Raw genomic sequence first — 25,108 nt, forward strand, 5'->3', positions numbered from 1 at the left:
GCTAGATACCCGCGTAGACCCGGATCTCATTAGCATATATAAATACCCTTCAGATATTGAGACACCCTTCACAGAGCAAAGCCATGTTCAGCTTCTCAGAAACAAGCTGGAAAACAGCCCAAGAAAGCTTCTAGCCAACAGCACGGTTCCACACAGGAAGGGAACAGGACTCAACAAAATGGAGATCTTTTTAACTGCTCTTATCCACTGTTGTATCTCAGAGATTTAATCTTGTCCTATATCTTTCCAGAGGGTCAGTTAAACAATGCCTTCTTAAGGATCTGGGTCAATATCTATGCGCATTACAATAAACAGGGGTTTAAGTAAAGACATTAGCCAGCTGCCTTCTATAGTGCACAGTATGTACTCTCTGAAGAAAAAGCTTTATTCCCGGCAGCTTAATCATTTACACAGCAGTATTGCTTCTTCTGCGCATATTGCTTGAGCAATAAAATTGGTAATCAATTTTCCTAAGAGACAACACAAAACAAGCAAAGCAAGCAAACATTATATTCTTTCCTGTATATGTCTGGCCAGTTGAAGAGCCTTTTCACATTTCTCTATTCTGTCCCAAAATAAATCACCTCTCCATCTGTCTGAAGTAATGCAGCACCTGAAATGTGCATATGTGCAAGGAAGGACTTCTGAACGTTATAAGGATATCTTCTGGGTAGCAGTATGCCGGAAGCACACATAACAAGGGAAAGCAGTCGTGTTGAAGTATGTGGAGGAGAGGTCTTTTCCAGGTCAACTAATTTCCAGGGCTGCGGCACACGAGAAAGAGGAGCACCACCACATTTTTGCGCAGCCATTTCACCCCATGCAAATCAAAGTCACACAGATCACAACCGATCTATGTTTTCTGACTGATTCAGGCTCTTGGCAGAGCTCCTTCCAGCATCGTAGGATGGGCCACGGGAAACCAAAAAAGGGTTTTTTTATTTCATATGATGGCTAAAAACATACTCTAAACCAAGAGTGTTTTTTTTTTTTTTTAAATCTCATCCAGGTTGAAGACATCAAATTTAATATCTGCTGCAGTGTTTGTTTTAGTCGGAGGAAATCAGTGCAGAACAGTGAATGTCCTCTTTGCTATTGCACTTCTGGATCCTGTGATTAAGGTTGCCTCAAGACAGATATGTCAATTTCCCATAGAATTAATATTTCTTGTGCAGGGTTCATGTTCCGGTATATTAATAGATGATTATTTAGTTCTTTACCCCGTGAGAGACGCTCAGCGTACCTTCGTTTTGGCTCTCTTCTGGAATACGGTGCTCTGCGGTTGAAGACTAAGATGTAGAGCAGTGAGCTACCAGAGCCTCTAATAGGGGTCCAGCCTCTGAGCTGTCGTTCTGAGGCAGCATCTCACACGATCGCTTTCCCTAGAGAGCGGGTGACATTTACTGCCTCATTGCACGAGCGTCGAATGGCTCCCCCATTCAATCAGGCGGCAGGAATGAGAGGAGCCCAATCACTCGGTGCGTAATTTGGTACCTCTGAAAATAACGCGAGCTGAAGAGTCTCTCGCCCTTCTTTTAGCCGAAGACGTCTTCGTTTCATTTTCATACACCACTGGAAACTGAAACCTGTCATCGCACTTTCAGACACAGAAAAGCTGTAAAAAAGTCTTTCTCATACATCTATTTAGGGATTTGTTTCTTTCCCTATTATTTTCTACGAGGGGATTAGTTATTTTTGAGCGGATCCCTCCCAGCTCATGGGTGTCTAATTCGGTTCCAGGTTTGTGATTGGACGAGAACGACCCGGTCAGGTGAGTGAGGTGGCCCAGCTCATCAGCCAGACTCTGGAGCAAGAGCGTCGCCAGCGGGAGCTGATGGAGCAACAGTATGCGCAGTACGATGCGGACGACGATGAGGTGGGGTCTGCGATCGCTTCCCTCCGGCCTGGTTGGAACGATCCCTTAACGCTGCACCCTAGTTGAGCTTAAAACAATCTGTTGAACTGTGACATCTCCATCTGCTGGCTACCTGCTTTGCATATCTCATTGCTTGATGTAGATAGACATCAGGGTAAAGGGCTGGCACGGTACTGTCTGTTATGCCAAATAAGAGATTGGAGGATGGAAGCTGGATGCAGATGCTGAAGCTCATGCTGGGGCTAGAGGAAGTGTCTTGCACAGTGCTCTTCCTGTATCCCCAGAACTGGCTGTAGCTGCCATGTGCTCCATCATGCAGAAACACAGATGCAGCAGAAGCTGCCCACTCACAGTCCTCCCTGAATTCCATTCACCTGTAATATTTAGTGCTCTCTGCATCCCAGATTGGTTTTAAACTCGGTGAACCCCAGGCCATTCACCACAGAGCTCAGTGCTGGGCTGCAGTGGTCAGATTTGTTTCATTTCATACATAAGAGCTAAAGTACCGCTCTCTTTTCTGAATATTCTGGTGACTTTGTGTTATGATAGTCGTGTCCTTACCTTGGGCATGTGAAACTTCGTAGTACATTGGTAAAGTGTCGATGTGCTCGGAACAGGATCAGTACGAAGATTATATTAATCAGCTTCTGTAATAACTACTGTATTTCCTAATATTTAACTGCAGTGGGGAAGAGAATATATCTTTAATAAAAAGCCCATAGTGGCAATGAGAAAGGGCTGTTTTTGCAGTTATAAATACGAATAGTATCTCTAGAGCATTGCTCCCCTTTGTTTTAACACACATTACACACCTCTGCATTATTTTTTTTACATTTTTTCCTTTTAAAGGAAGTTGATTTCAATTTTCCAGGCAATTCCACAGTTCATAGTGATATATTATTGTACTGGCAGTGATTATTACACGTATTGGCAGGAGCTTTTAATTAAGGTAACGGAACATAGAACAGACGGACATGAGGAAGCGTTTCAGCTCAAAGCAAGGTGGCAGCAAGTTTAATTAATGTTTCATTACTGCGTGCCAAAAAGTCTTAGAAACAAATGCCGTGATCATAAATAAGGCACAGTGAAATCTTTCCCTGCATCTCTTTCCAGCCAGTGTGGTTCCATGGAATGAGTCTGAGTGGATATACCTAAATTCCGTTGTTATATAACAGCAGTGAAAATCACAGATAGTGCCAGAATCGTAACATGCACAGAATTGGTAAGCGACTTTTAGGTCATGTGTTCATGTGATCAAGTCACATGCATGTGAAGGCTGCTGGTGGTGGTCCCGGGGGGGGATCCTGTTCTAGTGCCCTTGCGGAAAGGTGGAATGGTACATACACTGAATGGCTCCAGTAAAATGTTCTGTTGTACAAATGGGTGAAATTGTAATTTGCTCTCTAAAAAAGCATTTGATAAGCAACAAATTATTGTATCTCTCATCAGTTGGCGATTCGTTAAGCCGAATTGCCGCTGTCATGTGAATTTAGTTCTCGGCGTCATAATAATGGACAAGAGACTCGGCTCCAGTGGTCAGTGTGCGTTTGATGTTTGCGGACTAAAATCAACACTGAAAGCGTGTCTTGCGGATAATTTAGAGCAGCGCTCATGTATACAACATAAATTTTCTGTCATTTTATGTTTGGGAGCACAGCCTGCTTTTATCGCTAATTTATTTTTAGAGCCTATTTCCAGCCTTTTCGGTGTGTTAACAATTTGCCTCTGGTTTTGCAGATGTGTGAAAGCAGCATTCATAGAGGCCAGTTGCAGCACAACCAGTTGCCATTTCCAGCCTATATTTGGAGGCTGCAATGAACATTTCTTTCTTATTCCTAAATATGAGTCGACTCGGAAGTTTTTCCGAATTCAAGGGCAAGCCCAACAGGAACAACAGTAGCAACAGCAGTTGTTCAGCTATAAAAGTTTGTTGCTTAAGATGCAAACTAAATCCTTTGTGTATCTCTCAACATTTTGTCAGCTTCTAACTCTCCTTGGAACTGAAGGCACGGATTACAAGCAGTTGAAAAAAAACATGCAAACATTAAGCAGGAGAATTTAAGCACCATGCCAATTATTTTATGTAACTGTCATTACCCTCCGTTTTGATTCATATACATAAAATTTCACTCTAATAAAACACCTGGGGTGCTGCCGACAGCTAATAGCCATTTCTGGCAGCTTCTGCTGATTAATTTTTATAATCACAATAATAACATTTCATTTAGTACGCACATTATCTCCCTCGTGCTTCGCTGGAGGAAGATGCAAGAACTGAATTAAATTTGAAACGTATGTTAGGGTTCGAGCTAGCCGTTACAGTGCTGAGGTTCCACACTCTCAGCAGATCCAATATGTGATGTTATAAAACATTATGTTCTGGTCCTCCATCTGTAGTATAAAAAATGAGCCCAGAATTCTCAGATAAAATGAAGGCTTTTTATGTCTATCTAAACAACGTGGTGTGTGACTTGATGGTGCCATATCTGTGCCTGTATCAAAGAGCCTTTCCCATGGCAGGTATGTGTTGACATGGTACCTCTGCAAGGGCACATCAGGTAGCAGTCTTTGATCCTGCTCTGGAGCCACCAGGGGTTAAACCCCGCCTCTGATAGTAGGAGCTCCGCCCACACGGCACCTCCATGACCATGTTCTTTCTGCTCCTCATACCCTTGCCCTTTCAAAGCCTTATCCCCCCCCTTTCCACCTTATCCCATGACATCTGCCACCCTTCTTTTGTTAAGTCTAGACTTTACAAAGATTATTTAACAGGTAGTGAAATGGTCAAGGGGACATCAGACTGGTCGCTGTATCCAAAATGTGGAATAAAACATTCTACGTTCTACATTCAGAGTGGGGAAAAGCATGGATTTTGACCAAGTCAGTTAGAAAGCAGACATTTATGTATGAAGGTAAATAGCAGAAACTGTCTGTCCCGCAATTATGGGTCACCTGACTCTTAAACATCTTTTTGAAAGTGAATTTCCCCCTTCTGAACACAGATGTTATGTTTCAGTAATCCAGGCTGTTATTATCCAAATTATTATCCTTACAGTTCTAAGTGGTGCACTCTAAATGTGAGATTTGTCAGCGTTAATGTCAGAATTAGATATGTGGCAGAACATAGTAAACAGTCATTTAATTCCAGTGTATCATTTATAGTCAGAAAAAAAGAAAGGTGTATTGATTTTACAATCAACAAAATTCCTACCTCTCTGCTGAACACTGATTTTTTTTTTTTTTATCCTATGAACCTGAAGCATAAAAAAACTTAACCCTATTGTAACTGGTCAGAAATGTTATTTAGACAAAGGAATGAGCCTGTGTGCATGGACTAATTTGCAGACAGGTATCCCATGCACAAAATACATAAAATACAATAAAATTAATCACTGATCTGTACTGTTATTCAGGAGCATTGTGATTCCTGATTAAGGAAAATCATCTTTGTTTTCCTGGAATAGCCCTGCGAAAGTCCTCAGAGAGCCATCGCAGAGTCCTCATAATGAACAAACCTGAGTTGGGACCGGGTTCGCAGCCCACTAGTTAACACTCATTCATTTCTGATTGCAGCAGCAAATCAGCCCAGTGCTGCTTTGTGTAGGAAAGCTGTGCCTTAATTACAGTCAGCTTGCTAACCCATGTTTCTCGACGAGGTTTGACACTGACGTATGGTCCAGTTGAATGTGGATTACGTAGGTAGCAAGCTCCATTGCATGTTTGACGATGGCGTCTTCATTCTTCCGTTTTCTCCATCAGACACGACGGAGTAAGTGCAGACAGGTGAATTAAATCCATTTTGCTTAGATGACGTGATATTCTCCAGACAGGAGAGTACGCCACAGATGAAGAAGAGGATGCAGGCCACACACGTGAAGGTGGGGAGATGACTATTGAGGTGTTTGACTTGCCTGAAGCAGAGGACATGTATTCACCCTCTGAACTGGACACCGCCAAGCTTGCTCAGAAGTTCCGCGAGGTAAGCCTCGCCCACTAGGCGGTGCCGTGTGGTTTCCGCACATCACCCCCAGCATGCCCCTGGGTTCGTGAGCCTTGACAGAACGAGTGCATTCGAACAGTGTATTGAGTCAGTCTGTAGAACATTTGTTGTTTCCCAGATTTTGATCCCTGTTTAGATTTAGATCCTTTTAGATTCCTCGTTGATGAACCGGGTTAATGAAACTATATTTCTGCATGCATTCTTTCACTAAGCTCTGGGGCCTCTAGCGGAGATGCAGTGGCCATTAAAATGTCACATCCGGGTTTTCATTTGTTTCTTTAAAGTGTCCCGATTTCAGTCTATTTTCCAACTCTACAGTCGTCCCAAAAACCTTGGAAATGTGTTTTAAGAAAGGTGAAGACAGGCTGCTGTGAGAAAGACTATGCTCCCAGTCTTTAATATGCAAGAAATCTCCTTGATGGCAGAGATATCGATCCCATCAGAGCTTCTCTTCATTTTCTTCCCCTTCCTCTCGCTTGCTCCCTCTCTCTCCTTCTGTCTCATTCACCCTCCCTCCAGTTGCACCGTTTCTTCAGAGTAAATCTAAATAGAGGGAAGCCTGAGTCTCAGAGCATCAGAGGACAAGAGACAGTGTGATTTATAGCCTGCCACTGCTACGCACAGTTGCGAGTTGGCTTTGCTGTGCAGAGCCGTGGCCCTGCCTCCCAGCTATCTAACTCCTTTCCAATATCCGTACAGCTCCAGATCAAGCACACAGTCACAGAGGCCGAGATACAGAAGCTTAAAAACAAGGTAAGTTGGTCGTCTCTCCGTAGCACTCTGTAAGGCAAAGGAAGTATGAGACAGATTATAATACCACAGAAACTGTCTTTCTTATTGTAGAGGCTTAATTCACAATATAAAACACAAGTCCAGTATACGGTATATACCAACTGATCGGCTATAAACTTTTTATAACTGATGGAAAAAAATTCACTTACATGTGGCTGATGTCATTGCGGCTTCTCAATGGTACCAACTTTTGGTTGTTAAAAGCATCATGTAAATTAAATGATATGCTGTGCTGTATGAAAATGTAAAATGCCGCAATTTAGGGTTTACTGTTTCTCATGTCCCGTGCTTCTGGGATTGCATCTGGAACACCATGACCATGTTTAGGATAAACACTTACTGATGGATGGATCTACAGATGGGTGTGTGGGTGGCGGGATGGGTTGTAGTGTCGTGGTTAGAACTGTTTCCTTTGGATCCAGAGGTTACAGGTTCAAATCATGCCTCCAACTGTAGTATCCTTGAGCAAACTACTTACCCCAAAAGTTGCTTTGTGAAGCATCCTCAGCTCTGTAAATAGGCCAGTTGTACATAGCCAAGCATTGCAAGACACTCTGGAGAAAATCATCAGCTAAATGTATTTTAACTGTGAATGTTAAGCTTGGGCAGTTTTATAGCTGCTTTTTAGATTAGCTTTACTCACTTGATATCTGTTTTCCTGGCACTAGTCCCAAGGGTTTCTCAGAAACATTTTTCTTCTGTGCCAGTGCTCTTTCATCACTGAATTGCTGTTGAGTACGTCTGTATGGGCAACATCCTGAGCACGTCGGGATGTCTGGTGCTGCCAGTGTTGGTGACCCTGTGGTCAACCTTTGTGACTTGCACCTGGGACATGTGCTCCAGCTGCAGGCTGTAGAAAAGGAGAAGCAGCGCTGGGACAAAGAGCGAAGTCAGCTGAGGCAGAGCATTGAGGACAACAAGGAGAGGATGCTGAAGCTGGAGAGCTACTGGATCGAGGCACAGACCCTGTGCCACACGGTCAACGAACACCTCAAGGAAACCCAGAGCCAGTACCAAACCCTGGAGAAGAAATACAACAAAGCGAAGAAACTGATCAAGGACTTCCAACAGAAGTAAGTTTAGCTCTCGGGGATCAGGTGCATTCTCGTGCTCCAGTGATCTCTTGTTCAGCTATGTTCAGCTAGGTTCAATTGTTCAGTTATCAGTTGAAATCTAGCTGTTATGATGCATTGTGCTAAGTGGCACATTCAAAATAATGACTTCAAAAAAAGTAATTGTTGAAATTACAGTTGGTGAAATGAAATAATTTACCCCTTGTTACTCAGAATAAGCATTTCAGTTACACTGTGAATCATGTTAGTGACACAGAAAAAAAGCCCTTTATCTTATGTTTAGCCCTTTATGTTTCCTTCAAGTCAGTAATACCCCAGAAAAACAATGCATTTTGAAATGACAGCTAACACCTCAGATAAGAGGCCTTTGTGTAAGATAAAGGCCTTTTGCTGGGAGCATTAGTATTCAGCACAAAAGCCCCCTGTTAGAGCTAGGCTTGTGGTCTGTAACATGGTGAAGGAAGACTCCATCACAGTGCCGCATCCTTTCAGAACGAGTTTACCTCTCGCTAACGTGACTGGCTGTAATTGCCATTCCCCTTGGGCGACATTGCCACGGAGGAGCTACCCTGTTTTAATGGTGATGCCAAAGCGCTGCGAATGGGACTCAATTTTGTGAGCGAAACGAGCTCACGGAGCAAGGTCAACGTCCTCTGTGGCCTTGCTTTATTTTCTTTTAACTGTGCCAGAAGCCCAGATGCCCCTTACATCCGCCTGGTCCGAAAAGCCCATCTCAGCTCGTCATTTCAGGCTGTTACCATCGCAGAAAAGCAAGCTCGGTTTAATTTTCCCACCAATAATTTCCAACCTCCCCCCCCCACCACCCCCGGGCAGGGAGCTTGAGTTTGTCCAGAGAGAAGAGGCTGAGAGGAAGAGGCTGGAAGATGCGGAGAAGGCTCATTTAACTGAGATCCAGCTACTGCAGCAGAGGGTAATTACACCATCCCATCCTTTCCTCCTGCAGCACTTTCAATTGTTGCACCGGTGTAAGTTAGTGCAGATAACATAGACTTTGCTGTAACCCATCCACTGATCTGAAATGAATAATAGCAGAGGCTCAGACGTCAATTTTGTTGACATCAGTAGCTCGTGACAAGTATCCTTAATGCTTCTCAAAGGGTGTACTGTATGTTTGTTCCTCCCAAAGGGAAAAAAAAAAATGCCCTGACTGATTTACATCACCTACTACATACAATACTGCTATGTGTAATACAGTGATTACATTGTGGGCAGTGCAGGGGTGCAACGCTGCTGCTTCACAGCTCCCAGACTATGCGGCTTGGACATGGGTTTCAGTCCAGCTGAGTCTGTGTGGAGTTTGCATGTTTTCCCAGTGGGTTTCTTCTGGGTACTCTGGTTTCTTTGCATAGTGCAAAGATGTGTGTTTCAGGTGAACTGGTGAATATAAAGCACCCTTAGTGTTGTCCAGATTGGTGGATACTTGTTAAGTAGCTTAGTGGAGTGCATTTTGCATTGGGTCGCTTTGGGTAAACTAGGGTAGGGTATGATAAGTGCCGTCAAGTTGAATCTGATTCACGGTGACCATTATGTGGTTTAATGGTAAGGGAGGATACAGAACTAATTTTCCTTTGACCTTCTTCTGCACCCTGAGCCAGATTCGAACTCACGGCCAACCGAGTGGCTCAGGCACCGTGAGACACCCGTTGCGCTCCAACGGCATCATTAAAATAATAGTAATAGCTTAACACTCTTTCACCAACAGAGCTATCGTAGTGTAGAAGTGAAATTCCGAAAGATGACTTGGCACAAGCAGCCTGGCCTTCCTTTATGCTCTGGACGGTGTGATTTAGAGGTTTAACAGGGGGTCTGGGGAGCTGATGTTTTTACTTTCAGGATGACTCAGTGGTAGGCCTATTTAACATAAAAGCCAGAACTGCTAATTAAAGTGTCATTCTGTGTTTACTACGGTAAGATGAATTGCTTAGTCCATATATAAGTTAGTTTGAACATTTCTTCTGCGTGAGCACAGCACTGTGCTTCTGCATCCCAGCAATGGGATTATAGTCCAACTCAGACATTCGCTGTGTCCGGGGATATCTGTATTTGCACCCGCTGGATTATTTTTGGGCAGTATTTACATTTTATTTATATTGCATTACCAACTTCATTTGGACATTTGTGAGCCGTGCGCTTTCTCCGACTGAATTCTGACCCGAAGCCAAATGGCTCTCCCAGATCTCAGACCTGGAGGCAGAGCTAATGGTGCTGATAAAGCAGAATGGTATCCAGGTGAACAACAACAACAATAACTGCGTGGTGAGCAGGCCAGCGCCGGGAAGGGGCCCCGACTGGACACGGAGACCCGTGACAGCCGAGTCCTGCCGAGGTGAGTCTCGGGGGAGCTTCTCCTCTCTCCGATTCGCAGCCTCTTTCAGTGTGACTAACATTTCGTTGCATTTTTCGTGTGAGCAGAAGCCCTCATTAACAGCAACAGATGCCGAATATCTGAATTTAGCCACCTGTACAAGCCAATATTAACCCCAACCGCACCTTTCCCCTTATGACAGGACCTCGGCGAAATGAGAACGACGACAGTGCGGAAGATAAACACAAACAGACCTCTTCGCCAAGGCGGTGTGCTGTTCCGTTAAATGAAAAATGATTCTGGAGCCATTTTTATCCAAGCGGTAGATAATTCAGAATGAGAGAACGTGAAATATCTGGTCTCTGTTAAACGATCCTCTTCAGGGCTGTCGGTGTGTAATTTGGGCTGCATAAATAGGGCCCGCATCGATCGAGACCGTCTAGAAGGAGTTTTAAATACGCCACCGCGTTGAGTTATGTAAACACAAAATTACAGCCTGCGGATTCCAGTATTAATGTGCAGGGGGACGAAAGCCGAGGGCGCTATTTGCGTTTGTGAGGGGGGCTTCGGTCCTTGTTGTGCATCGTGTAGGCTTTGCGTGAGAGGAGAGGTGGTGTTAATGTACCTCTCAGAGTGTGCTCTTGCGAGCGGGACCCTCTCTCCAGCTGCCGTCGACCAAGACGGCCCTCGAGCCTCCCATGCTGGCCCGGCCGCAATATTTCTCCCACTTCTCGGGGGTACGCTCCGAGTGTGAGATATATTACAGCATGTTACAGCTACTGAAGTTTTATTAGATGTCAGTATATAGCTGATTATTAATGTATGTAATATACGGTGGGACAATCGCATCTGCAACTTATGCGATTTATACTTTGCTGTGCGAGTTCTCATGGCCTACCCAACATTTCTTTTGAATATGCCATGATATTATTGTAATGAAGGTACCAAAATATTTACTCATTTAGCCGATGCTTTTCTCCAAAGCGACTTACGATGCTAAGGTTACAACTTTTTACCCATTTACACAGCTGGGTAATTTTTTACTGGAGCAATTTTAGGGTAAGCACCTTGCTCAAGGCTACTACAGCCAGAGGGGGGATTTAACCTGTGACCTTTGGATCCAAAGGCAGTAGCGCTAACCACTACGCTAGGAGCTGTCCCGCTATTGTAAATAGTAGCTGCTTTAGCGAACTGAATTAGTTCTGTTGGCTCGGCTAGTAAAACTTTGCTTAATAAACACAACTCACTCAATTGAGCAACCTGTTTTCTGTGGCACCTTTGGGTTTTGGATCTGTTTCAGCATTTTTAAGTATGGCGACAGTGTTTGGGAATACATGTTTCAGCTGATGCTTTTCTTCAGAGGAGCTCACAAACACATGCTCATTTGCATAGCGGGGTAACTTCAGAGTAAGAACCTTGTTCGGGAGTTGGACGGCACGAGATGGGATTTGAACCTGCAATCGTGGGATCCGACAACAGCAGCACTAACCACAACGCTATCAATCTCCCTCCTTGGGGAGGTGACTGTAATGATTATTTAAAAAAAATGAATCCCACAACTGTTTCTTGTACTCTGCAGACACTTCATTTTAAATCTCAGTGACTGTCTACCTGAGTTGTAGGCAGAATATATTATTGTTTTACAGATGCACGATTGTGACTTCTGAGGTCAAGTCAAAAAGTATCCGCACCGATGTTTGTAAAAATGTTTGTGCATTGTTGCGGATACTTTTTGTCCTACCACCATATGTCGTCAGCCTAAGTGCTGTAAATATTTACAGTGATGTGGAAAAAATGTACATGCGGTACATGTTCAGAATATCTGTTTGTTCCATTTCTTCCAGAGTTTTTGCTTTTTTCAGCTTGGCCATTACTGTCGCGCAAATAGTCCTGGAAGCGTGCCCACTCAAAGCAATGCGATAGCTTGATAAAAGCAGTTTCACACTAAACATTCGATCTACTGTGACTGAATGGGGTGGCTTATTAGGCATTATCAGGCAGCTGCTGGGGGCAATTTTTTTTTTTTTTTTACCAAAACTGTTGTCTCTTATATTGCATTTTCTTTCAGTGAAAAATGTCAGATTACTCAGTAGAGTACTCAGTGCAGGGGGGATGTGGTGATGCAGTGGGTTTGACCAGGTCCTGCTCTCCGGTGGGTCTGGGGTTCAAGTCCCGCTTGGGGCACCTTGCGAGGGACTGGCGTCCCGTCCTGAGTGTGTCCCCTCCCCCCCCAGCCCCATGCCCTGTGTTGCTGGGCTTGGCTCTGGCTCCCTACAAATGGCTTCAGATGATGTGTGTGCGAGTAGCCAGTGCAGCAATTCATGGGTTGCCTTCACAGCAACGTAACAGGTAGCGCTTTCTTAATAAATATAAACCAGATCAGCTTTGGCACAAAAACAAATATGTGTTTCTGCACTGTATCTTTGTGAGCCGGATGTTTTTAACGTGCTGCTGTTTTGCAATAATTTCTTTAGTGTTTTATATTGTTTGTTAATGGCACTATTATTGGAAAGAAAAGTGTACAACGTACGTAGTAAAAAGTTTTGGTGGAATTGTGGATTCAGCCTTAAAATGCAGTTTGTATCGTTAGTTTTTATTGCTTTTATTATTAATGAGCATATAAGGTGACCTTGCCACAAATCCAGTCATAGGGTCTCCATGCAATGAGTGCAGTGTACCGCTGGTGATCGTGGGTGGTCCCATCTGTCAGATTTCGGTGAGGCGGCGCTGGGGGCGCAACGGCTGGAGAGTGATGCTCCGAAGGCACAAGCCCAGGTCTCGACCGGGAACAGCAGACAGAAGTCCTCCGTGGCTCCTCCGGGAGATGCGCTCAGCGCTGCGGTAGGGGATGACGGCGTGGACAGGAGGGTAAGGCACACATCGATGCGGCGATCCTGGAGCAGAGGGCAGAGCGAGGGCCACCAGCACAGTATCTGTCACACGCACAAACACACTTCTTCACGCTGTCACTCGCACACACAAATCCCTGTCACGCCCTATGACGCATCATGTGACGCTCCACTCGGACAGCCGGTTCTGCCGATATGGCTGAGAGCACGTAAAGAAAAATTCCTACACGCAACACTCAGGCAATTGCAAAGGCCTAGTTTAACTTTAAAAAGGCTGCAGTTCAATCAGACGCAACATATCGACGTATTTCTAAGAGACAACGTCAGTATTCCGTTTCATTCATTTTGAGGTGTGTGTCCTTGGCGATGAATCACATTTTCACCCCTTTCACCTACCTCCAGCTATGTCTGATGTTATTTCGTTGCGTAATGGATTATGTAATGCGCTAATTGCAGCACTGCTGCCCTATAGTACACATATGATCTAAAGTGGTGTTAAAGCACACATATGTTCCCCAGGGAGGTTGAGAGCGAAGATAATTTTACTTAAGATGCTCGTGCAACACCTGACACTGGATTTCTGACTTTTTGTGCAGAAGTCAGAGGGGCTTAGCAGTCCCACAGCGTCCCCCACAGTGCTGCCCCTGGGCTCCGTGATGGACGCAACCGCCAAGCCCTGCAGCGGCACTGACTCCGTCCACCACCAAGACCAAGGTCATGAGCGAGCCCGTCCGGTTAATGCGCTTCACTTAAATAATGGATCACGCCCTGGTTCTGACACAACCTGACAGACAGAGATTTCACCTCCTACGGGACCTTACATGGGCTTTTTTCGAGATTAAATTCATTTTACTTTTATGTAGTGCACATTCCGAAAAAGGGCTGCAAGGATTAGTAATAACTGGGACATGTAAAAAGTCACAAAGTACAGCGCACATTCTGAGTGAATTTTTAAGGATTTACATCTTACACGTTACAAATATTCCTTTTTCGAGGAGAAGGAACCTTTTTTTGTTCTACCTTAGACCGGTTTTCCGGAACCAACGACTATGCTCTTTTTACGCTTTCCAAGTTATCTGCACTTCGAGGGACATCACATATTTTTGCACTTTCTGCAACTCTGTGGTACCCCGTTCTTCACTTGTTAATATTTGTCTGGAATTTTCACATTTGACTGATTGCTGTTTTCCAGTATATGGTATTTGTCAGGGTAAAATGTACACCACCTCAGGTTGTAGATGTAACTTAAAAAATTGCTGGTTTTTGTCTCATCGATCTGCCCTCTTGAAGTTGTGCACAGTCTCAGGTGAAACAAGGTAATTCACCTGCCCAGAGTTTTTCAGCATTTCGTTCCGTTGCTGTCTCTCTGATGCTCCTCTGACTTTTTACGGCTGTGCTGTGACACATTGCAGCTTCATCGTCCCTCTGATGATATGTAATTGCACATTATTCCTGGACAGCATTTTAATACAAATCTTTCCTTGCTAATTGTATAACTCTGTGCAGGTGACCTCTTCAAAAGCACCTTAAAGTTGTTTTTATCATGCACCTAAACACTGAAGTGCTTTAGAATTGTACCTTGCTCAAGGGTGTTGCAGCAGAGTCTCGCCGGACTTGATCCGATGGCCTTTTGATGTTATGAGTCTATGTCCTTCACCGCGCTGAGACCTGCTGTTCTGTTCTCTGCAGTCCAAGACAGGAAAGAACTACCAGGAAAGGGCCATAATCATCTTAAATGGGTCTACTCACTGGAAGGGTCTTCTAGAAAAATCTGCAAGCTAAGAATGGCAGTCAGGGTGGGAGCAGATGTTGACCTGGTATGTACGTTTTTCTCTACAGGCTGCCATTCGCTGCACTGTTCCAGTGTTTCATCTGACCAGGAGAAGAAATCCAGCCGACACCCTGATCCAAGGTAAGATGGAAGGTGATGACAGTATTAACAGAAGATAATTCACTGGTTTACTCATCACAAGATTCGGGAGCTGTCCTCATATTGCTCTGCTTCTTCACGCTGCTCTCGTCCAATTTTCACTTGCTCCATCACCTTGACCTTAGTGTTGGAGGACGGAAGAAACGAAGGACAGATAGGAGTGATAGTGCTCATTTGCACACACGCCCTCCCGAAGAGGTGTGTAGATAAGACCCAGGTCAGCTGAGATAGTCAGGCCAGCTGTAGAAGAAAAGAAGTCGCAAGTTGCAAGTAGCAAGTAGTATTGCCTCTGCTTTACACTCTGAAGGTCCTGGGTTTCAATCGCCCTCCTTCTGTACTACCCTTGATCAAGGTACAGCAAGAATACCCTGCTGTACAAAAGGGTAAATATTTTGAGGTTGATTATGTTACATTGGAAGTTTGCTTGGACAAACAAGTCACATAAAACAGGTTAATAATTATTGAAAGATTTTGCTATATTGATATTGTATTTATATATAGGGGGTGCGGTGGCGCAGTGGGTTGGACCGAGTCCTGCTCTCCGGTGGGTCTGGGGTTCGAGTCCCGCTTGGGGTGCCTTGCGGCGGACTGGCGTCCCGTCCTGGGTGTGTCCCCTCCCCCTCCGGCCTTACGCCCTGTGTTGCCGGGTTAGGCTCCAGTTCCCCGCGATCCCGTATGGGACAAGCGGTTCAGAAAGTGTGTGTGTGTGTATTTATCATGGAATCCGTTCCAGGCTCTGTGTTTTTATGTGGGTGGAACTCACATGTTGTGCGCATATTTGACCTGTGCGCATTACATAAACTCCCAGTGTGCGCTAGGTGAACGGGTAGAGGCTGAATATTCCTTTTTGGGGTAGCGTGTGCACGTGAGCTCTTTGTGCTGTGTCATATCAGCCTGAATTGATACGGCAAAATTGCCCATCTGTGTAAATGGGTAAATACGGTGGTTGTATGTAGTTTATTTTACAAAGCAAACACCGCAAGTCACTTTGGATAAGAGCTCAGCCAAATAAAGAAATAATAATAATTATGACTCATCCCTCGTTAGATATTGTTACGCTCCTGAAAGAGATACTCCATATCTTTGTGAAAGACACAGCCCCCTATTTCTGCTCTCAGCCCATCGGCAGTGAGTTGTTTGAGCGCAGGGGGCAGGACAGCAGCTGTGGCCTCAGCGCACCGACCACTAAGTCCTCTCCTGGCACTGGCGTTGCCAAGTTGTCCTTGCCACAGCTGTGTCCTGCCCCAGGAAAGGGAACAACCTCCGTTAATCGCTGTACCGCCCCGTTCCTCATCTTGGCAGCAGATTGGAGGGGCTCAGCGCTACAGCCGATCTACAGACATGAATGGTGGCATTTTTTAACAGATGCTCTTCTTATGAACGCTCCCTCTCACTACACCCCCGCCAGACTGCTACGCTTCTCCACCTCTGCCCTCTTGGTGGTCCCACACACACGACGTCCAAAATGGGAAGCGCGGAGGCTCTCCGTTCCGGCTCCCAAGTAGTGAAATGACCTCCCGCTCTCACTCAGAACTCCGGCGTCACGCGTCTGCGTCCAAATCTCTCCCTCTGTTGGCGTAATGCTGTTTTTCTGTTGTTCTCTGAGATGCGCGTCGCTTTGGAGAAAATCGTCTGCTAGACGAATATGCGTAAATGTAAATGCACCGACTGGGCAGGATGTCGAAGGATCGGCGATTGAAGGGCTCACCTTTGCTAGATCACTTCAAGCCTGCCCTGCTCTTCCCTCCCTCTCCACCTGTCTAATGCCTGTTTCACTTCTCCTCTTTCCAGCCCCACAGAGCCGTCCGCAGAGAACAGCCCGGAGAGACGGAGGGACAAGGTAGATGAGGGGAATTCGGAGAAAAAACATCCAGAGGGTCAGCAGAGGGCATATGTTTAAAATGTAATCTTATAAAAATGAAAGTCTTTAAGCTGTGATAACCTGAAGCATCAAATTTGCTCAAAAAGTAAGAACAGTCGGTAAGAGCAACTCCTGCTATGGCAGATACAAATAAGTCCAAGAGGATTAAACTGGAATAACTAATACAGAAGATAAAAATAGAAGAAGAAAAAAAATGATAATCGATAGTGTCTGCGTAGAAAATTACTGGAAATCTGCAAAATGTATTAATTTTGCATCGCTGGCAATGCTCTTAGTCTTCCAAATGAGCAAGAACAACAACAGTAACTCCCTTCCTTTACTGTTTGATACATTTCCGCTGAACAGAAGTATCCTTCGTGGCCGCAGTTCTTCTCGTACTCGTATGACACGGTATTTTTTCCATCCTCGTGATTTATAATATCAAATATATCCATCATCTGATGCAAAACGATCAACCTTTGCACGTGATGAGAGCTCATGATTGAGTCACTGCATGAACACAACTAAATGAACATAGTCTGCAGCTCTATGTATTAGATAAGTCATAAATATTCTAAATCAGTTTAAATATTATTGATGAATTTTGTATTATCACCAATCTATAATACTTTGCAATAGTATTTGTTGCACCAATATTACTGTAAAAAAAATATATTGCTTGTCTGGGAAATTCATGCCAGTACTTTCCTGCAAAAGAAAGAGAAAATGAAGCGTACGCATAACTCCACGGAGCGCTGTTGCTAATAGTTCTTGGCTCCACCGATACCTGAGCAGCTGCTGTGCCACCATCCAGCATGGGTTTGGAACACTTGCAATACCGCAGTCTGTCGGCTGGTGGGGTGATAGTTTTTGCACACTTGTATAGAAGAGTGTGTTATTGAGGAGTCTGCTCAGGATATTGTGTTCATGCCTTAGGGTGTCTAGTCCTTGGGCTGAAGGTCTTGTCATCCGAACACAGTCACATGGAGCCCTTTGTCTTAACTTGGGGCTGGAAAATTAGTGCTGTGTATAAACTGAACACATAAACTGAGCAGCGGGGAACGTTCAGGGTTGGAGCTTGAGGGAGAAGTGCTGTTTAAAACCCGACTCAACGACAAAGACCCGCATCCCATGCCTGCACCCCCACCGTGTCAAATTGAGCTGCACCGGTGGGACAGGGCAGCCCCGGTGCGTCACGTCCAAGGTGAGCGACCTGTCTCTGGTGTGATCCTCCGGGGTTTGAGAGCGGAGGCGGCTGTCGCTAGAACGTCAAGCCCTCCTTTCCGCTTTGCCTGATTTGTCAGTTCGGAGCTTGGCGAGACAGTGCGGACGCAGGCATGCGCGCCGCTGTCGGGGCGCCGCAAACACGCGGAGGTCACGGACTGGCTGCAAGTGAGCTCGGGGGCGGGGAGGCGGAAGGGTTTCGCTTCCTTCTGCAAACGGCCCCCCGAACCCCTCCTGCTCCGCTTCATCGGTATGACTCAGCTTTGCGTCAGTCTCTCGAGCGGTGGTCGCACTGCAGCCGTCGCTGCCTGCGGGAGAAATCTCACACGGTGCGAAGCGTTACGTAACGCATCACATCATGAAATGTGAAGAAAACCGCTGGTCAGATTCCACAGCTCAGCGTCACTTGAACATTTTCATTGAGCTAAAACTTTCTTTTGCAGGATAGTAGGTGCGCGCAGGGCCCCCCCCCCCTTTTTTTTTTTCCACTGAATCCGAACGTACGTAATCTTTTTTTACTGGATTTACAGAGTCCGGAAAACCGTCTTTTATAATGATTCCGTGCATGCAACTATCCGTCAGATTACAGGTTTTATAAAGTTATTGAAGGTGACCTCTTTGCTATAACAGACCCAGGCTTTGAACGAGGATTTCCGCGCAAGTGCGGCAGATTTCAGCTGCATGCCAGGTGAACACAAGATGCCAGGCCGCTCGCACACCCTGGTGCTGTCATCTGATGAGGTGAGATTTCCTTTACATGGCTTCAAACCGACCATCACCCACAACCTCTTGTCCCAAGCGGGGTCGCGGCGAGCTGGAGCCTAACCTGGCAACACAGGGCGTAAGGCCGAAGGGGGAGGGGACACGCCCCCGATGGGACACCAGTGTGCCGCAAGACACCCCAAGCAGGGCTCGAACCTCAGACCCACAACACAGCGAGCACCGATCACACCCGTCGCACCACCACACACAGCTTCGTAACAGAGCTTAAAATGTATTTTACACACACACACACACACACACACACACACACACACACACACACACACACACACACACACACACACGGCGTAAGGCCGGAGGGGACACACCCACAACAGGACGCCAGGCCGTCGCAAAGCACCCCAAGCGGGACTCGAACCCCAGACCCACCGGAGAGCAGGACTGTGGTTCAACCCACTGCGCCACCGCACCCCCTTAAAATGTATTATTTTTATGTTAATCAGATTCTGTGTTAAGTGACAGCTACAAAGAACACACACACACACTGACTGAAACCGCTTGTCCCGAGCGGGGTCGCAGCGAACCGGAGCCTAACCCGGCAACACAGGGCGTAAGGCCGGAGGGGGAGGGGACACACCCAGGACGGGACGCCAGTCTGTCGCAAGGCACCAAAAGCAGGACTCGAACCCCAGACCCGCCGCTACAAAGAACAGACTGTCCTAAAGTGGGAAACAGAATGAGATTTATGTTACAATTCTCACTCTTGTCTTGTCTTGCTGTCTGAGCAAATGTACATTCCAGTCTTTTTCCTGTAGATGGCGCCAGATATGTAATTTTTCCACTGTTTAATATTCTATTCATGTTTTTCATTGTCCTTCACTGCACTTGTTAGAGCCTGGATAGGAAAGAAGACGAGGTGAGACATTGCTAAGAGCATGAACTTTAAAAAAGTCTTAGGCACTTAGATGCTTCACAAAAACATTTGTTTTAGATGCTTATTTAATGTCTTCTGCATTAGTGTCAATGGGAAAGAGCATATTTTACATTTACAAGCGTTCCTTTTGCAAAAAGTTACAGTGTTACAATAAGGGTTTTGCATGTTGTTAAAGCAAGAAAGTACAAATACACACCGTCTGAAACCGCTTATTCTAAGCGGGGTCTCGGCGAGCCGGAGCCTAACCCGGCAACGCAGGGCGTAAGGCTGGAGGGCGAGGGGACACACCCAGGATGGGTCGCCAGTCCATCGCAAGGCACCCCAAGCAGCACTCGATCTCCAGACCCACCAGAGATCAGGACCCGGTCAAACCCACCACGCCAAGCAGTTGGTGATGGATGCTTACTAAGCTTTGTAGGAAGTTTATTAAGTAAGAGCAGTATTTTTTAAATCATTCTCACTTTACAGCTTTTTCCCCAAGTGCCTAAAACTTTTGCACAATACTATATTTAAGTTAGTGTTTGATTGGCATGAACAGAGGGTGGTCAAAATATTGGAAACACAGTTCATGACATCTGTGAACAGCATCTAATTAAGGGCCACCCTTAGCCATCAGCACAAACCTTCTTGACTCTGCTTGGCCCTTGATGCAAGTCTGCAACTTTACACAGTAAGACACTGGATCTTCCTGTCCGCCTATGAGCTTCACCTCAGCTGCTGTTCTGTTCTAAAGCCATTTTTTTTTACTTCCTCTGCTGTGCCATTTTCCAACAGTTTTCTTTTCTATTTGACATAGTTTTCTGGTTTTCGCAATCGGCGCAAATGCATTTTGGCAACGAGCTGCCTGGCACTCTGTTCTTTCTGTTGATCGTCTCATCTTCCTGGAGAACCTCAACGATCAGAGTGATAATAGTCAGAAAATGTTTACAGCTGACACCCTTCCGCGTAGCTGCCTTTACAATTGTGGCTTAGTTACTACCAAGTCCAAGTTATTTCTCAAGTAGCGTTTCCAGTATTTTCCCCAGTCCCTGCACTTAGTGACCTGACTTAAAACTGAAGTTGTGTCACAGGGTGCAGTATGTTGTTCTATGTGCGTGCGCATGCTGTGCACGTGTTCCTGAGCGCAACAAGTCGGTTATGCTGAGCGGACTCTTTGCTCTCCTGTGGCCGGATTCGCCCCCTAGATTCCGGATGAAGGCCAGACTCCCAGACACCACCAGTGGCAGAACTGCAGCGTACTGGAGTGGAACTGCCAGCAGGTGTCCCGGTGGCTCATGGGCCTCAACCTGGAGCAATATATTCGAGAATTCACTGCCAGAAACATTGACGGGGAACACCTTCTCCAGCTGGATGGCAGTGCTCTCAAGGTATGAGGAGATCCTTCCCTGGGAGGCGGCCTCTTGTTTAGCTTGCTTGAGGAAATTGAGTGCCTGAGTGAATTTCCCCACGGGGATCAATAAAGTATGATGATGATGATGATTGTTATGATAATAATAATTGTGGAATTAAGCAGCCTCTCGGATGCTCTCCCTTCAGCTGTGTCTTCCTCTCATTGTGGATCAGCCTGGTGGTATAATAGGTTTCTTTCCACAGCACAAATGAGGGATTAATATATACACACACACATTTTCAGAACTGCTTGTCCCATACGGGGTCGCGGGGAACCGGAGCCTACCCGGCAACACAGGGCATAAGGGGAGGGGACACACCCAGGACGGGACGCTAGTCCATCGCAAGGCACCCCAAGCAGGACTCGAACCCCAGACCCACCGGAGAGCAGGACTGTGGTCCAACCCGCTGCGCCACCGCACCCCCGGGATTAATATAAATATATTAAATAATAATTGTGAATGTTTTACTTAGTTTCTTAAAGTATTTTGCCCATTTATACAGCTCAGTGTTTTTACTCTATCAATTTAGGGTAGAGCCTTAAGCAAAGCTACTTCAGAAAAGGGATTCACATCAGGTACCTTCAGGTCATAAGTCTATGTTTTGAAGTGAACTGCTGTGCCATTTATTTCTATGATGATAATGACAGTTGTATTTACATAATGCATGTTATGTTTAAATAAGTGCTTTCTTTTGCAAAATAAAGGCAAATGGAAGAAATTACAGATTCCCCCAACTTCTGTTGTTAGGGCTTGGGTGTGGTGTCTTCTCAAGACCGTGCCCTGATCAAGAAGAAGGTGAAGGACTTGAAGGCCCTTGTGGAGAAGGCTCAGAAGAGCAGGGAGAAGCTGGAGAAGCACCGTGAGAAGCTGCACAAGAAAGAGCTAGAGCAGATGAAGAAGCAGGCAAGGAAAGCGGACAAGCCCCCCGGGGTGCCAGTGGAGGGGGCCACCAAGTAGCCTATGAGAACATGCCCGTTGATAGAGTTGAGCGTTCCTTGAGTGGTGTCCTTCGAAGGTCTTCGAGCAGAGGATCCAGCGCATTGCGCTGAAAGGCCCAGAAGCTGCCACTGGAGCCGGGAACAAGCCGAACCCATGACCTCGGACTGGAGATTGAGACCTTTTCCTTGTTGCACTCGTCCTTCAGTTTTATGGAGTTTCCGCATCGTTCAGTCACGTCATTTATTTTGCGGGGTGGGGGGGTTAGTGACCGAGGAGCTGTCACTTGAAGGAAACTACAAGTGGAAGGTGTTGAAAATCTGTACTTCTGTAGTGACATTTTTCTCACAAGCTGTGAATGAGTCTCATGTGCCATTTTTACTATGAATAACATGTATATTCTGTGCAGACACACTGATTTAACTTCGTCACCTCACGCTTTTGGTGAAATCCACCAGACCATGTGCTGGATTACAGTCTAAAATATGTTTAGCACACTAATATAATTTATTAGGCTGCTGCTTTTTATCTAGTACAGAATGGAGGCCTTGTTCACGCAGCTGAAGATCCTGTGCACTTGGTTTCCTGCACGCTCCCACTGCCACTTTCATCGTTTTACATCCTTGGGTCCAACAGGCAGCGTGCAGCCTGGACGAGGCCTGCAGGATGACGCCTGCAGGAGGGACGAGCAGTTTCAAGCGCTGTGGGAACTGGCAGTACGGATGGGGCCGGAGCGTAGGCGGCGGAGCGTCCGAGCCGTATGACGATGATGGAACGGGAATGTCCGACCGGGAACGAGCCGGAACAGCGCAAGTGCGGCGCTCCGTCGGAGCGAGAGCTTGTCCCGAACGGTTCCGGTTTCATTCTAAGGAAACGCATCCCTTTTGTTAGCTACGTGGCCGGCTTGGCGTTCTCGGTGAGAGAAAAAAAAACTTGACAAACGAGCGAACTAGACGAGAGCGGGAATTTGATAACGCGATACATCTCGGAAGGTCACGAGCATAATCGCGTGAGATGCAGGTAGAGGTCGTGCGAATGAGCAGAGACGTGCACCGGAGCGTAGTGCGTACCGACGCCGGGCATTCAGCCGTTATTCGATCCACTCACGTCCTCATCTGGTCCTCAAGATCTGTGCTCTTCGGGAAACGATGCACAGTTATGTAAAATGCTCGGTGACGCTGCTCTCTCCGTTCTTTGTCTCGCACGTCGTGCACACGCTTCGCAGGCGTTCGTTTTGGAGGCGTTCCTCGCTCACGTGGAGGACGTCTGTAGACGTGCCGCTGCTTCGGTGCTCTTTGGCATGAGTCACGATGAGTCCACATCTACGTACTTTTATTTCCTCCCCAGCGGTCGGCAGGATGAAGTTTTTTTTTTTTTTTTTTTTACCTGTCTTTTAAGACGCTTCAAATTTCCATGAATGCATGTTTGTGTTTGTGCACGTTCTGAGAACTTCCAGAGTCCCCACCCGTATTTCTTCTTCATTTTTCCTTTCGTTGAATTGCGTGTTTTACTGGAAGGCTCAGGGTTTTTCTTTTTTGTAATTTTTTCTGTAATTTTGTCCCAAGGTTTTGGACAGTAGGTTGTGCCAAAGGTGCAGAAACCACATTACAGTGTTCATATATCAGCTGCCAGACAGCAGGAAACACCCACCAGTAGCCGGCCCTTTCAGTGTGGGCGAAATGTGAATTTAATAGCAACCCCAGTGACATATAAAACTGCAGAGCAAGTACTAATAACATTGTTCTGATTTTACCTTAAAAGCGATTCTCTAACAGACCCTTAACGACTGCTGCATATGAATTTTTTTCCGCATTTTTTGACCTTCGATTTTTTTTTTTTTCTGTTAACCAAATATCAAAATCATTTAGAAAATTTAAATGGTTTTGATTTTTAATTTATTTTAATAAAATTTAATATGTTTAACAGTTCATCATTTGAAATGACCAACCTCTGCAACGTTAAGGCCCGGTGAAATCTAAAGAGTTAGTAAGAACAAAGAACAGTTCTTCATATTATAGTCAGGCTTTTCAAAATGCTTATGCAACGTTGTAAAACCGTTTCGGCACATTCGGCTTTCTCACGCAAAGGCCTCGAGAATGGAAAGAAAGAGCTCTGTAGATATTCCAAAATTCATCCAGTCTGCTATGAGTCAGTGCTTGATGTTTTTGTAAATGCAGAAAGCAATATAACTTTCGAAAGCCTTGTTTTATATTATAGAATTCACAATATACTGTATAGGAAACAATTTGAGGGCTAAAAAGTCTGTTAATGTGAATGTGAGAGCAGCGATAATCACAGCTACTGACCAGGTGATATAACACAGATGTACATTACTGTCCAGCATTCTGTATATGTCTTGTATCCAGTATCTTATTATTATTATTATTATTATTATTATTATTATTATTATTATTCTTATTATTATTATTTTTTGCCTGTTATCATTTTACATAATATAAGAAAGGAAAGGGCAGCTAAACTATGGAGGAATTGTATTTAAAAGCACTATTCTTATCGGATCATTATGCTGTATCCTCAGTTATACAGTAGAAGTCTGATGTAGGTACAACCTTTGCAAATAGCATGTGAAAGTTCCGGCTTTTATTTGTACATTTTCTTATGTTCTACCCGCATGAAGGACACCTAGGTGCCATGTCTGTGTGAGCTCCCCTCCCTTTTCTGTTTTTTAAAAGCAGAAGGACGCAGCCTCTGAAAAGGCCAGTGATTCCACGTGTTCTGTTGCTTTGTAAATACACCTCATACCAGTGAGTAATAAGTCGGAGAAATACAGTGAAAGTTCATTCCAAAAGTGCACGTCGTTTGTGTCTTTTATCCCGGGTGGTTTTTGTCAGGGAAGAAAAAAGGTTGAATGCAGGGGGGTTAGTTGTGCCTGTTGAACTTACATTTATTCATTCAGCTGATGCTTTTCTCCAATGTGACTTATGATTTTAAGCTATAATTACTTACCCACCTATACATCTGGGTAATTTTACTGGAGTAATTCAGGGTAAGTACTTTGCTCAAGAGTACTACAGCCAGAGATGAGATTTGAACCTATGACCTTTGGGTCAAAAGGCAGCAGCTGTAATCACTGCGCTACCAGCTGTCCGTAGCAGATGAACTCTTAGATGAATCTTCAGTGAATCTTCTGGGAAATCTTGATCCTGGCAGTTCAACAGCAGGGCTGAAAAGG

The 25,108-nt window shown here is 45.3% G+C and overlaps 1 protein-coding gene across 1 annotated transcript in view; it reads left to right on the plus strand.

The window, feature by feature from the left end:
* Nucleotides 1-23,781, plus strand: part of ppp1r9a (protein phosphatase 1, regulatory subunit 9A) — a 36,964-nt gene extending 13,183 nt beyond the window's left edge. The window contains exons 6-19 of the mRNA XM_018731836.2: nucleotides 1,741-1,876; nucleotides 5,703-5,855; nucleotides 6,576-6,629; nucleotides 7,512-7,741; nucleotides 8,576-8,672; nucleotides 9,938-10,088; nucleotides 12,778-12,935; nucleotides 13,513-13,630; nucleotides 14,756-14,828; nucleotides 16,638-16,686; nucleotides 18,562-18,672; nucleotides 19,547-19,570; nucleotides 20,773-20,955; nucleotides 21,727-23,781. Of these exons, the coding sequence (XP_018587352.2) occupies nucleotides 1,741-1,876; nucleotides 5,703-5,855; nucleotides 6,576-6,629; nucleotides 7,512-7,741; nucleotides 8,576-8,672; nucleotides 9,938-10,088; nucleotides 12,778-12,935; nucleotides 13,513-13,630; nucleotides 14,756-14,828; nucleotides 16,638-16,686; nucleotides 18,562-18,672; nucleotides 19,547-19,570; nucleotides 20,773-20,955; nucleotides 21,727-21,936 (1,747 nt within the window). The 3' untranslated portion in view covers nucleotides 21,937-23,781. The remainder of the gene's footprint in view (nucleotides 1-1,740; nucleotides 1,877-5,702; nucleotides 5,856-6,575; nucleotides 6,630-7,511; nucleotides 7,742-8,575; nucleotides 8,673-9,937; nucleotides 10,089-12,777; nucleotides 12,936-13,512; nucleotides 13,631-14,755; nucleotides 14,829-16,637; nucleotides 16,687-18,561; nucleotides 18,673-19,546; nucleotides 19,571-20,772; nucleotides 20,956-21,726) is intronic.
* Nucleotides 23,782-25,108: the final 1,327 nt, after the last annotated feature.

This window comes from Scleropages formosus, chromosome 23, assembly GCF_900964775.1.
Source record: "Scleropages formosus chromosome 23, fSclFor1.1, whole genome shotgun sequence".
NCBI lineage: Eukaryota > Metazoa > Chordata > Actinopteri > Osteoglossiformes > Osteoglossidae > Scleropages > Scleropages formosus.